General features: G+C 40.6%; 1 protein-coding gene across 2 annotated transcripts; it reads right to left on the bottom strand.

Moving 5' to 3' along the window:
• Window positions 1-9,893: 9,893 nt before the first annotated feature.
• wu:fj19g03 lies at window positions 9,894-13,954 on the bottom strand. 2 transcript variants are annotated; one of them, XM_043234154.1, is made up of 5 exons: window positions 13,243-13,954; window positions 12,145-12,317; window positions 11,494-11,982; window positions 11,354-11,423; window positions 9,894-11,171 (listed from the first exon to the last, which is right to left on the bottom strand). In XM_043234154.1, the coding sequence occupies exons 1-5, from the start codon at window positions 13,332-13,334 to the stop codon at window positions 11,111-11,113; spliced, it is 885 nt and encodes a 294-aa protein (XP_043090089.1). In that variant the 5' UTR covers window positions 13,335-13,954; the 3' UTR covers window positions 9,894-11,110. The 2 variants fall into 2 exon arrangements, with proteins under 2 accessions (XP_043090089.1, XP_043090124.1); XM_043234189.1 differs by lacking the exon at window positions 13,243-13,954 and adding an exon at window positions 12,638-12,783.
• Window positions 13,955-14,803: the final 849 nt, after the last annotated feature.

A 14,803-nucleotide genomic window follows, 5' to 3' on the forward strand; every position in this document is an offset into this window, starting at 1 on the left:
GATAAAGTGGCATAAACTCAGTAATAAACATTGACAACTCTAGGCCAAAATTAACATTTTGTACCAGATAATATTTTTAAAGGGACAGTGCACATTATTATTATATATTTAGCCATTTAAGATCATTTTAATCTGCAGTCCCTGGCAGGCTCATGGTTAAAACTAAAGTCCACAAAGTATACAAAGAAATAACCAATATATTCTGGCAAAGTCACAGTACAAATATAAATATAATATTAACTCGATATAAGAATTCATACGGAAATCAATAATATATAAATAAAGCACCCTGACGATGATGAAAGCAGCCGTTCAACAAAGACCCCTAACTGTGTGACCTTTTCAGGGCGCTGCTGGAGGGCGTCCCCCTTTCCTCTGATCCAGGACCAGCATCCAAATCCACGTCCCGATCTAAACCACCACGAGAAAAAGCCTACACCTGATCTGAAGCAAAACCGGACAGTGCAGTCTCGTTTAGGACAGCACTTCAGGGCACCCTGTCATATTGAATTTTGGACGCTCGTCGGAAGTGGCCAACTCTAGCCGCGGGAGATTCATTATAAGCTCCTCAGACCAGACACGTAAACACCCAGAAAGTAAGCAGCGTATATGTTTATCTGTGTGGGTGTCTGCACCTGTCTCACACTGTGATCTTTAATAATTCTCTGATATTTTAAAAGGTGCAAGCTAAAGCGGGACTCCCGAGTCGCCCGCCCACGGAAGCTAAATTGATTGTAATTATATTAGGCGGAAAGAATGAGTGGGATGTAGCGAGAGAATATTTAATTGTTGCTAGACTATTCGACAATCTCTCCAGGCTGATTTTTATGCAATCCATTTTTATACAACTTTATGCAAAACAGAGCAGGGCATAGACCAACTTTGTGGTCTATGCCCTGCTCTGTTTTGCATAAAGTTAAGGTTGCAAACCTTTAAAGGTTGCAAACCCATCACGCCCCCTTTCTACAAGATGTCTCAGGTGTCGAGAGAGAATGTGTAAATACCCCACATATTTAATAAGCCGGATCATTTAGAAAATGCCTATTTTGAGTGGAAGCAGAATCGTGCTGCTTTAGTCCATGTCTCTTTAAATTCAAATGAACCGCTGCGCACACATCCAAAGCAGACTCATAGAAAGTAGCTTTCATGTGACATTTGAGTACTACTTTCCAACAAGTTCATGTTAAAAACATGAGCATGAGCGTCAAAAGCGCAGACGTTACGTAAGTGACAGCAGCGTAATGTACTGTACCTACTGCTGTCTATACTGTTAATAAGTCACTATTAGCAAAATAGCTGTAATAAGAAAACATTACGTTCTGGAACGCTGCTTTTAAGCGCTCAGGCGTGCTTTTAAAGTGGCTCGCCTTCTTCTAACAAGGCAGTGTCCGTCAAGAGTCATGGGCGGGGCTTATTAAATGTCATGTCACTTTTACGGATTCTGTGAGACTCTGCTTATGATTTATGGGGATTACAAAGAGAAGCGGACGTGTTTTAGGCATCGGTGAACGCAAACTGCCAACATATGTTCATCTCAGCGTAAAAAGTGAACGTTTTATAATATATACGCTTTTCTTTGTCCGTTGCATGCACGGTATAACAGATAGATACGGACAGGTACAATATAAACATGATCAGCTAAAACGTGAAAACCCTGCACAAACACGAATGACCTCGTGCTGCAAGTCCATTTTGTTCTTCTTTCCTTGTCATTTTGACTCATCTCTTCAGTGCGCACACCCCTCGTCTCCCCTGCAGGGTCAGCGCTTCACATCGAGCCAAAGTAGGGGACAGAACGGAAAGTTCTGAGCATTTCATCTTTCGCCGTTTGGTGCTCTCGAACAGAATGATGATCAGACTTCAACACATTCACCGGACCAAAAGTAAATCGATAAATAAAAAAAAGAAAAATCAATGGATATGCTAGTAGCTCCCTAGTCATCTCTTTACAGATCGTTCAAGGAATAGCTTTTGTTTGTCTTTATTTATTGAAACACAAAAGGTAAGATTTCGTAAATGGTTCGGCTTCAGAAGATTTGGTATAGCATAAACGCCGCACAACACAGATGGATTACTTCTAAGCTGATTATCTACTTGTTGGAGCCCGGCGGTATAGATTAGCGCCAAAGACCAAAACTTGTGGAAGAAAGTCATACATGACAAAAATGTCACCTTTAACATCTGAATTGGCCTGACGGTGTTCAGAGATACACAGACAATACAAAATTGTGCAATAATTAGTTTCCTTTTATCACTGAACCGAATTAAATCAACGTTGAACTGACTAGAGCTAAATAATGACACTTGTTACTTTAGAGCTGCTTTGCACAATCTCATTTGTCACCATAATTGAGTTTCTGTAATTGATTCTGCTATTTTCCTGTTTATCATCAACTGTTTCGAAACAATCTGTAGCCTGTTGTCTAAAGCACTGTAGAAATAAAGGTGACCTAGCTAATAAATAATATCACGGTCCCTTACATCACCCCACGCCCTCCTAAAGATGTCATGGTTTACTTACATTGATTTATTTAGAAAAGGTATAAGGTTTTGTTTTTGTAGAAAGCATGCATTGATTTATTTCAGAGTAGCTTATTGAACAACGTATTGCATGAAGGAAGGGAAATGCAATTAAGACCTTTCCTCATCCTTCAGGCTCTCACCATGTTTTCCCCTCATTTTTTTGTCTCTCCACTTCTCATCGGTAAAGACGTTACAACATTTGGATTGGATTTACTGAGGTAGATTAGAAGCAGACACGGCACGAGCCCATCCTGAATGCTTGGATTTCTGGGTAATGGATGGAAATTAGCGATGCCATCAGTTAAACAAACATTTGAATGTAATACACTGCAGCCGCGTTAACCTTTGCCTGTATAGTATGTCTTGCACAGTATTTTTGCTCTAGTTGAATTGACATACACCATTCACTTTATTCCACGTCTAATATACTTTAGATATGTTGAAGGTATGGATTCATATTGATAATTTCCCTTTAAATTGAGAACCAGATCAGTCCAATTTCCGAATGAATCATTATTGTGAACCAGAATCACTGATCACTGATGATTCATCCCTTGAACTCTCACACAACTTCAACAGACTTGGGAAATAAAACCATTGGCCATTTTTAGAAACTTTGAGGTTTAGAGTGGATGAACTTGGGTTGATCTTGGGGTTATTTTTTCATTTTCTGTTGCATCAGTAACCCAGTAGCGACGTGGCTGTTGTGAGTATTACGTACTAAAAATAGTTCTTACCTTAATGCGACTGTTCTTTCTTTGAAAAAGGTAAGCTTGTGTGTGCCCCACTTCATTAAGACTCAATAAGCTCTCAAACCTCTCAAGTAAAACACGAGCACCCGAACACACTTAAGGGCAAAGCTGAGTGAGATGTACTTACATTTCTGAAAGAAGCACATTCTGCTCTTTGTAGAGCACACGCTGACAGCAGATGAATAGATGATGCATGAATAAAGGCAGACATAGAGAAAGAAGAATAGCATATAGATGGGGACCGAGTAAAATGAGGGAACTCCTGAGAGAGAAAAAGGACACTGAAAAAAAGAAGAAAAGACATGCCTCCATTCCCCCGAACATCAAGTCGATGAGAGAGAAACTTCAAGACAGGGCGACGATGATGAAAAACACTGTAATAGAGGGTCAGAGCAACCATGTACTATGCTTTTATAGCTTTACTTAATTCCTGGTATAGTTTGGGGGTTTTTTGCTCAAAAAAAGTAATTTAGTTTTCATTAACATTTTCCACCCTCTTTCTGTTGTTTCTACTAAAAAACGAAAGAGCTCGTCACTGGAACAGTTTCCTTAAAAAGACATATTTGTAAGATGCTAGCCGAACCCCCACCGGAAGTAACACTCACTGGCGTCCGAAGGTGAGTTTTCAGCAGTGCATGTATTTTCAGTCAGCCTCCTGACCTTACTTTAGAGCAAGGCCAGGTGAAGTCCTGATGGTGACAGACTCTGGCCCTCACCAGCTTCTGGCCCCGACAGCGGGAACGCGGCTAATAAGCCTTTTACATTAAAAGCTAATGTTATGAAGCGTCTAAGTAATTCATAAAATAAAATGTGGCCAAACCCATCAGCACACAAATAGGAGTTTAAGTTAATATACGCCCACCATTTTATTAAATCCCACGTCACAACAAGCGGCTTATAATTGTCTTCAGTCAAATAAATGACAACATGAAGACGTTACAAGAACGTTGTAAGAACGTTCCAAAAATTTAAATAACGCTTCATACAAACATTTACACAACGTTTGGAGAATGTTTTGGGAACGTTCCCTGTTAGCTGGGACGTTTCAGGTAGGGTCATAAAGGACAGAACGCACTCTATATAAACATACACTAGTATTTCTTATATCTGTTATTGCATCCTAGAATTAAACTGGTTTTGTATGGCCAGAGGAGAACAACACTCTATTTAGGCACAATATTCTCTGTAAAGCTGCTTTGACACAATCGGAAATGTCAAAAGTGCTACACAATGGTGACTTGACTTGATTCTGTCTGCACCTGCTGTCTTAACCCTGATTAGTGCTGTTTAACTCTGGTGAGTGTGTGTCTGCGCCACGGTTTTGCCTCTCATCCTCTTCATTATGAGCTCAGCGTCCTCAGGTTTCGCTCTAATTAAGATGTTATTTCTTCAGCCCTTCCCGCATTAAGACCACAGACAGGGGGATGTTTATTCAAACGGTCCTCACTTTTTAAAATCTCTCCAATACGAAGAGGGGATACTCCAAATATCAGTCCATCACTTCCTCTGTCCTTAATTATCTGCGCATATCTGATAAAGCCAAAGCGGCCCGAGTCACTGGATCCCTCCAGTCACAATAGCTGCGGCCGTGACTGCGGTTCCGCTTTAATCACATTGACATTTTCTGGGAAATATTGTACGCTGGGTAAATGTTTATGCTTTGAGCACCTTCAGTGCAGTGCGTTGCAAAAGTATTCACACCCTGATCGTATTCTATTGCAGTGAGTTGTTTTAAGGGCCATGTCCCTAATCAAAATAAACTTGATTGCATGTCTAACTGTGTCCTGAGGGGACTCCACTCATAGTTCATTCTCAGCATTACCAATTGTGCCTTAGCAGTTTTGTGCATATAAATGTTCACGTCAGAGCAAGAGTTTGAAAAAAAAAGTCATAAAGTGTTACTATCAGCTTGTTTAAAGCAGCTGCATCAATGTCACGTGTCTTCCACATGTCTTACAGATATTTTATCGCCCCCTTGAGTACTGGTGCAGTACAACCAATCAAATCCAGGGGTGTCAAACTCAGTTCCTGGAGAACCGAAGCCCTGCAGAGTTTTGTTCTAACCCTGCTCCAACACACATAGTATCCAGTTTTCAATTAAGCTTGAAGGACTTGACTAGTTGGATCGAGCGTGTTTAATTAGTGTTTCACAGGGCTCCGGTGTTCTGTTGATTTGTTCTACCTTGTCAGATTGTGCCTTTAAAAAAAGTAGGTTACACAATTATATAACGAAAAATGCTACGTCAAATTATGTTTTATTGATGTCTACACTTACCACAACCATACAGTAACGCAAATACAGTAATGAAAATACTGTAATTATGTGTTATACTGACAGTTTTGACTATGCGGTTACAGGAAATCAACAATAAATACTTTTTTAAACCTATTAGATTAATGTCTAAATCTACCCCAACCCTACAGTAACACAAATACAGTAATTATGTGTTATATTTATAGTTTTGACTATACAGTTACTGGAAACCAACAATAAATAATTTTTTCTACCTATTAAATTAATGTGTACACCTACCCCAACCCTAAACCTATCCTTACAGTAATTCAGATACATTAAATATTGCTTTTCAGCGTGAGAAAAAGGATGCAATGTTGATGTGCGTGTGCGCGGCAAGCCCTAGTATGAAAATCTGAAGGACAGGATGAAATGTCAGGACACTGGGCATCCAGAAATTGAGTTTGACAACCCTGGTCTAAGCATTTGCATATGTTTCAGGCCTAAAGGGTCGGTATTCTTCATTTTTATGGTGGTCTTCCTACCAAATGTCTATTTTTAGTCAACATTTGTTTTGAAACCAAAAACCATTCAAATCTGATTGATCTGTGTTATCATTTAGCACACAATCTCTTGATGTTTTTGCTCCTGTATGTAAATGAGCTCAGGTAAGACTGGCTGATCTTTTCGGTTGTTAGCGGTTTGCTGTCAGGTTCAATATAGTCAGCACTGATTAAGTCACAGTTTCTAGCTTTGCATTACATCTAGACAGGTCCACAAAACACCCAACTGTTAATTTCCGTCTGATTTTACCAGATTTGTCAATGGTACGTACTTTATATATGACTGTTTTTCATTATATTTGAATGGAATTGTTCTTATTACTCAGTAACGTTTTACCACTGTGAAATATCTCTCATTTCCACTCATAGCCTGCCAGTGTTTAAAGCCTCGAGCTTGCTTTGATATGTATGAACGGACCGTGTGCATGGATACAATGAAATTATTCTTCAGAATATAAATTCGCTGCAGCTGGTGGCCAGCGTTCTTCTGATCATTCCTCGGATTTTTCTTCGAGTGGATTCAAGTCTGATTGAGCTCTGATTCAATTACGTCCTTTTGTTGAGCCATTCCCCTGTAGTTTTCAGCTATAATTAGACTGGCAATCAATAATAGTGTCTGTCCCAGCTTCTTAAAAGTTTGCCTTTTTCTTTCAGCACTTTTTTCATGCATTCCGCAATCGTTTCCCACGAGTCTCATTTTCTGCTCTAATGTGGCCACAACTCGTGTTTCTCTAATGACTTTCTGTACGCCGTGTGTGTTTGCCGCTGGTTTCGTCTCCTAATTTGGCTTCCGTTTTGTTCCGTAATGCATTGAAACATCTAAACAGAGAGGACACACACAAATGCACACATTTAACAAGCTTAACAACCTGTGCTCGTCCAATTCTTACTCACGCAATCCAGCGTTTATCATATTTATCCCCCGTCTTCTCGGATAATTTCTCTGTGGACTAATTGGGTGGCAGATGCAAAGCCCTGTAGTTATTTTGTTCATTTTTTAGACTTAATGAAGACACGGAATTTGATTTCGGATGAGAGGACAATCACACACTGGACATTTCTTCTTTAAAGAATGACTTTAACGGCAAGCTTACCGTAAAACGCAACGCCGTTTACGCCATGAATCTTTCATTTCAAACTAAATGCACGCGACCTAGTGCAATGACAAGAATCTGAACTATAATTAAACATCACACCGTAATTGCATGTGAAGGCTGACAGAGGGACTTTCTCACCTTGAATTATAAGGTGTAAAGACTCAATGTTCAGTGAGCTAAAGGAAGCCATCGGGCGTTAATGTCTTTGAGTGACTGCGGTTAAATCGATCTCTTTTCGGTGGATGATAATCTCATCGCGCGCTGAATGAGGATTTTGTTGAGTCTGACACTCTCTGGGTGGGATGTGTGCGAGCGAGTAAGTGGCACCCATTAAGTTGTTGTGCTCGAATGTGCAAACGTAATGTTAAGTATGCTGGAATGTATGCGAGACGGGCCTGAAGGGATAGCAGTCCGGTCTAATCGTCTAACTCCGGAATAATGAGGGCGGTTATCCATGCATGTACACACGGGCAGAGTGATTGCAATCAGGTGGGTCAGGTGTGCAAAAAAACCTATATTTCATTTTTTGCTATTTTAAAATTGACGCATTTATCTGTATCGCGTGCGCAATTACGCGGTTTTGACATAAAACAATGGCGTAAAATGGCGCGAAAGCGTCAAAAACGGGCACGATTCTTCATAAATAATCATTGCTCTGAATCAACATAATGTCACGTTCTCTGCACTTTGTTATTGTTTTTGTCGTGCGACATGTGTTTCGTTTAACCCACTTTAGTCAATTGTCTTTATTGTCTTCAGCTGTGTGTAGTTAATGTAGTGTTTTACCTGGTGTATATTAAGTTCTGTTTGTCCGATCTCGTCTTTGTGCGTGTGATTTCGTCCTATCCGCCCGCCCGCCCGCCTGCCTGTATTTATATTGTGTATTTTCATCTCTGAGTAGATTAAAACGCTTTATTTTACCCTTATGCTAGTTGTGTGCTCTCCTGCTTACCACATAAATATGTGGAAAATCTCATTTATTCAGCAAGAATATGGCTAAAATAAAACAAAGCCCAGCTGGTTATTGGTTATTGCGTGTTTGAAACATACTCATCTTTCATTATGTCACCTTCATCCGTTTCATCGAAGCGCGACTGACAACATTGCATTACGTTACCACGTTAGGTGTGTTTGTTTATGTTAGCGCAAATGAATTCATGTAGATCTACGCATAAATGCGTAAATGTTTTTAGTGTTCGTCAGAGTCATTCTGTTAAGGATCCTCACAAGAAAAAAAACGAACGACGTAAATGAAAAGAAATAAGCAATAACTTAAGATGTTTTTGTGATGAAGTAAAAACAAACCTTTTATTTATTTTTTACATGTCTGTTTTCCATCTGCGGTTTCTGATACACCGCATGCTTTTGCATTTCATCCTCAGGACGATTTCTGCATGCTACTCGTTCTTAAAACCCGTCCTAAAATCAAGTACTTGACATTAGCGTCGCTTCTGAATGACTAAACATAAACGTGATCTCAATAGTTCGACCTTGTCGTCGGACACGCATCCAACAGCTGACCCTAAAAAAGTAGAAAAGGCCGAAAAGCATTCTCATTTTTTTTTTTTGCATATTTAGTCATAACCTTTTCACGAGAGGGGCCTGAAACATTAGCATTTATGTAATTTATGTACCTTTGTTTTGTTTCTGTAGCGTTTGTGCTTGAGGGTAAGAAGTAAAAGCGTGCGTGTTTCTTCTCGCAATGTGTTGTTCTTTTCAGCTGCTGCTGTGAAGTCTGTTTTTAGTGTGTGTTTTACTCAGTATTTATCGCGGAGCGGGCGGTTTAGCCGGCAGGGGTGTGATGATGACGGCTCACCCCCACCGTTTCTCAAATGTCAAACCTTTTAAGCTCGTGTCTTTGCTAATACCTGGCACTCTTCCGACCAAATAAAGTTTCTCAGATCTCTTTCCTCTTAAAGCAATTCGGTTCGGGAGCTGCATCTGTCCGTTTAAAGCCAAGCTCGATGTCATTTTAGCGCGGGAATAAATTAATATAACCAACCGAGCCCAAACGCGGGGTGCGTGAACACAAACGCTAAATTAAATTCGGGATATCGCGTATCATTCTGGAGGCGTTGGTTATTTCCCAAACTGCTTGTGTGAAATATTTACTAAGGTTGAAATGCTTTATTAAAAAAAGGCAAAAAAGGTATGAAATATGAAATACGCCGCTGATTTTTAAATTGGTTTCTGCTCTCGTCTGAAACAACCTGTGCAACAGATCTTAAATAGGCTTCAAGAAACAATCCTAAATTATTAACCTCCCGTTTTGTATTTCTCAGTCGACCGCTTTTCAATTTATATCTCGTAGTTTAAAGGTTTTTCGGGTCTAGCCTTGCTTCTCATTACGGACCAGTACCTTCGTGGAGTGACCCGGGAATGAGCGGCCAGCTTCGGGCCATCCACGGGCCACTTGAAAACCACAGAGGAAATCGGGGGGTCATTACGGGCCCCGTGAAGGGCCCTCGAGGATTCTGGGGAAAGGTATTGCGTGGCAAATGATTGAAGTCCATCGCGATGGATGATGTCGAAGCGGAGGGCTCTGTCATCGCGGATCTGTTTCTGAGAGTTATTGATCTGTGTCGCGCACGGATGACAAACTCTGTCTTTTGCTTTCCGTTCTTCCCACACAAACACAGAAAAATCAGTTTTTGTGAAAAAAAGGGTAATAGCTGAGCTTTAAAAAACAACAACTTGAGCCCTGAGGTTTGTTTTGACATTATTTTTAGTGACAGTAAATCAGAGACGGTTTTATACTGTTGAATATAAGCTACGGCGATGGCTTGCGGTCTTCACAGTGACTTTTATAAGCATCCCGACAAAACCGGCATCTTCATAATGACCATTTGAAGATTTGGTAACACTTTAAAATAAGCGCACACTGTGAATCATAAGCATTAGCACATTTATAAATACGTCTATAAACGGCTTGTTCTTGATTTATAAGCATGCATTTACAAATGTACATTTAAATAGTTTTTTTAATCGTTTACTTCTGCTTTCTAAATGATCTTATGACTAATAAGGGGTTTGTAAATAACGTAATAATTTAGAATTGTCAATATAGTGTGAAAATACCTTTATTAAACATTATAGATATGCTCAAGAACAAAACATTTATAGCTGTATTTATACTATTGCTATAATTTGGATCAATGTGTTATAAAAGATACATTGACTATTTATTAATACTTAACTAATGAGTCATAGTGTGCGGTTCTTATGTGTTAAAGATTTTAACGCAGTGGTCATGGAAACCATCAACCATTTTTAAAGTGACATAAATCATGGCGCTGACCAATAGCTGCACACATCTGAAATCGTTTAGAAAGTAATAATAATAAAACAAACTTTTGAGTATTGGTGCAGGTGGGTACAAAGAGAGACATGCAAGGTAAACGAAAACCGATTCGATTTAGATCAAAGACCTAGATATGATTTTTGTAAAATAAATAAATCAATAAAAAGCATCTATGATTAAATCATATAAGCGCGGAGATTGCACCGAGAGTGCAATCATGCCTCAAGATTAAACTCATCTGACCTTGATTAGATAAAAAACGTAAAGACCCAGAGAACTACTTGATTCTTTGCCAAGCTTTGAGTTCACGTCACAGGCATGAATCGTGATAAAAGCTATTTCGTATAAGCACTCCTTTTAAGTATGCTTTAAAAGGTATGTTTTTATTCAATTGGACAAAAAACGTTCTTTCTTCAGGAAGATGAAGATTTCAAATGCATAACGGTTCGTTTTCTCAGTGTTTAGCAGTGCATTAGCATATAAATGATGTCAAAGCTGATATACATTAACAGCAGGTCCAATTTGGAGTTCACTGGGTTTTTAAGTGTGCGAAAAAGTAAGTGTTGAAAAAACGGCTCAACCGTTGAGTGGTGAAGATGTTTTCAGCCTCCAGACGGATAACCTTCATCGCCCTGGATCTTCTAGGAGCACTCGGAGAAGTACTCGGAAGGAAGGACAGAGCGGCACTCCTTCACCGGCAGCCTGAAGCGCATAAATACACATTTACTCTGGAGCTCAGAGCTGGAGGTCAATCACAGGAACAATCACTGCACTCATACTAACATCTCAGCGAGGAACCTCTTCTTGGGCCTCGAGCTGGAAACAAGATATTTGAGATGAACGCCGAGCGCCCTGAACACTTGCGAATGCATGAGTGAACTTACATCTTGTCGCTGCCTCCCGCCAAAGTCTTCAAGCAAGCGATGTCATCGGAGATGTCATCGTCAAGGAGAGCTTTCGAGACAAAACAAAGAGGTGAAAAATAGCTTGAATAGGTATAAGGGAGTATTCGTTCTCCACTCACCGCCGCACTCGAGGCCGCAAAGGTTCAGCGATGCGCTCTGTCCGGGATCGCAGGCCACGCGGTCGCTCAGCTGGAAGATTCCCAGCCGGTTGAAACCCATGATATCATTGCGGCCCTCTTCCTCCGAGCTGTCTCCGGAGCTGTCCTCCTCGGACATCGCCTCCGGGCCGCTTCCAGACATCTCTGCGGGGGTCTTTTCTGGGGAGAGAGTGCGGCGCCATGTCCAGAAAGGCTCCTCTTCTCCTAGCGTCTCAACGGTCTTACCCTCAGGGACGGATCCTCCATGTATTCCTTTGGGAGGATGTTGCGGTTTGACAGGGATTATGTGTTCCTCTTCCAGTTTCTCATCATCTTCTTCCTCCGCTGATGGCTTTTCCTCCTTTGGTCCAGAAGGAATTTGGAATGGAGGTCTTAAGTTATCTCGGTCGATCTGAATGCTGGCGATGAGGCTGGTGTTGAAGCCGGAGGTTTTTTCCGCATTACAAACAACTAAAAGAAGTAAACGATTTGGGGATCAAATCATTTGGGGAGCTCATTCATCCCAAAAATGTTACAGCTACTTTCATTTTCATCCTTTACCAAAAAAGAAACCTATTTCCATGAGATTATGTGGTGATTTGAGTCGTTTTTAGAGCAGAAAAGGTTACTCACGTGTAGCGATGAGCGTGTCCGCGGTCGCTTTGTCTCCTATGGATCTAATCACCTGAATCTGAGATGCTTCCAGCTGCTCCTTCAGCTCACATTTACTCACTATCCGTCCCTCAGTCACCATGGACACCAGAAAAACCAGAGCCAACGCTGCCAACATCTTCACGGAGAGAATGCTGTGGATACACGACATAATTAATAGCCGGAAAATCTTTCCAAATCCTCTTTAACAAGCCGCTTTCCAACAGCCAACTAGCTTCATTCCCAGCAAGGTCTATAACTATAATAAAATAGTTTTTATAATCGTTGTAGTTGTGTGCCCAAGCATTTAAAGCGGCAGGCGGCATAACGGCGGCGCATCCATCTCATATTCATATCACACGCAATGGGAAGAATTATGGCTGTAGGTTATGTGAAGTATATGCCAGAATGTAACAACAAAGTGCGTATCACATGCATGCAAAACTAGTATCATATACACGTATGACATGCATACAAAGGTCAGTGCGTATAAGTCCTGTCCGGCATATTTTTGCTCGCAATGTCAGATTCGGCCTATAAAAAAAAGCCATGAAAAATGGATACAAATAAAAGTAAGAAAAGGAAAATAGTCTCAAATGAACAAAGACGGGTCCAGGTCCTGGGTGTGTATTTGAAAGGCAATAAAAGGAGATCCACGCTGAGCTTAAGTACTATAAGTGAGCAGATGTTTACGTGCTGATAACAGCCCGGCAGACGTGAGACACATTTATAAGAAGAGAAAGAAGCTTCACTATCAGCCCCTGTCACAGACACAGGGTGACACTTTCCTCTGTTTCACTTTCAGCCTCAAATTAAGTCACTTTGCGGAGAAAAACACTTTAAATCGAGCTCCAGCTGACACATTAGCGCTCCGAATCGTTTTTTAAGATTCGGAGAGCATTTCGAAAGAGCTGCATAGAATGCACGCCACACACACAACCACTGCTCAAAAACAAAAAAACCAATGAAAATGTCATTAAGCGCTACTCGAGGACACCCAGCGCCTGTCAGAGTGAATACATAATGTTTTTTTATAAATATCAAATGTTCAAGTGAGAAGCCCCACTGCTTTAGCCTTACCAGAGGTCGTGTTGAGAAGATGCTTGCTGGCGATTTGACACTGGTTTGCTGGTCCTTCTTATATACTGTTCATACCTGTGACCTGAAATCATATCAGCACTGTACACTGGTCACACCAAGACTAATATTTAGGACAGGCAGGTCAACCTCTGTGACAAAAGCTTTGTTTTACCTTGGGTTTTCCTTCAGGGTACAGTGTACTTAAGGGTGTTTGAATACTCCACATTTCAAACTCTAGTTGTCACCTGATAAGAGCCCTTTTAGTGCGTATGTGAGTTATTCAAATACACAGACAATAACCACTAATGCAAAGTTTCAATAATCACACCATGCACATATACTCATGGTTCAAAACGCATAACTACGTTTATAAGCAATGGTTGGGTATTTTTTGGTAGGATATTGCAAACCGCAAACTTGAAGGGTTGTGCGTTTTGGTTTTATTGCGTCTTAACGTTCCCAAAACCCCTCCTTATGACAACAGCAGAGCGTTGAAGAGGCTTTTATGAAGATGTTATCTGCATCCGCTGCTCTGGAATGTTTTTAAGCATTTGCTCTGCTGCTGAATTACTGATCAGGTGTGTCCCACAGGATCCATGTTGGGGGTTATTTTTGCGCATCTCATTTTCGTAGATGATCACAACATCAGCGAACAGACGGAAGCCTGCGATTAGTGAGTTTTTGAGAACATCTTAGGACCATTTAGGTTTTATAAGCGCTTATGATGGACAAAAGCGATAACTTCTTGCAGGAGCGTTGTTTTTAAGAGCGTGGTGCACCGCTTGTTGATGTTAGATGCTCAGCAGATTGAGGATTGATGCGTGCTGAATTTGTAATAAAATGTCAAATTTAACATGCTGGCGTTTTTAGCTGACCAGAGGGATAAAAGAGACAAACGTTTTAAAGCTCAGACCTGTTCAGCGTTATAGGAGGCAGGTGTCAACACATGCATTTAAAATGTTTTCTTGAGATGAGCAGGACGTTCAGATGATGGATTGCACAGCTGGTTTGTTTGCAGAGTGGAGGCTGCTTGTTGTCGCCGTTAAAAAATGATTTTAGCATTAGGTATTAGCATTCATCGCGTTTAGAGCGGCCTTGCGAAGAACAGAAAGTGGACGAAGTGAACTAGATTAAAACAGAAAGAAAAGAAAGTTAAAGTTTCGGGTCAGTTTAGGTTTTAAGATTTGATCCAGAGTAAATGAAATGTTGAGGTGAGAGTGCATAAAACTGCAGGGCTACGCACTTTACTACATTTTTCATCATCAGCTCAGCTATTTTCAAAAAAGGTGTAACTTTTCCAATAACAAGCTGGTTTTTAATGAGCTGCAGTGTAGTGTGACTAAACACCAGCTTCACTTTGCATTGCACACACAACCTCACGACCAAACACTCTTGATCAAAGCCATTTCTCTCCCTCTAAAGAAACACTGGCGAGTCCAGTTTGTTTAAGCAAATTGGTTTATTTGACACTTCATTTAAAGAATAATTTCAGAGCAAAGAAGTGACTATGTGGCATTTTATATCGACACACTGCAGAAATTCAATCGGGCCGATGGAAAAA

This window comes from Puntigrus tetrazona, chromosome 1 (genome assembly GCF_018831695.1).
Source record: "Puntigrus tetrazona isolate hp1 chromosome 1, ASM1883169v1, whole genome shotgun sequence".
In the NCBI taxonomy this organism is placed as follows: Eukaryota; Metazoa; Chordata; class Actinopteri; order Cypriniformes; family Cyprinidae; genus Puntigrus; species Puntigrus tetrazona.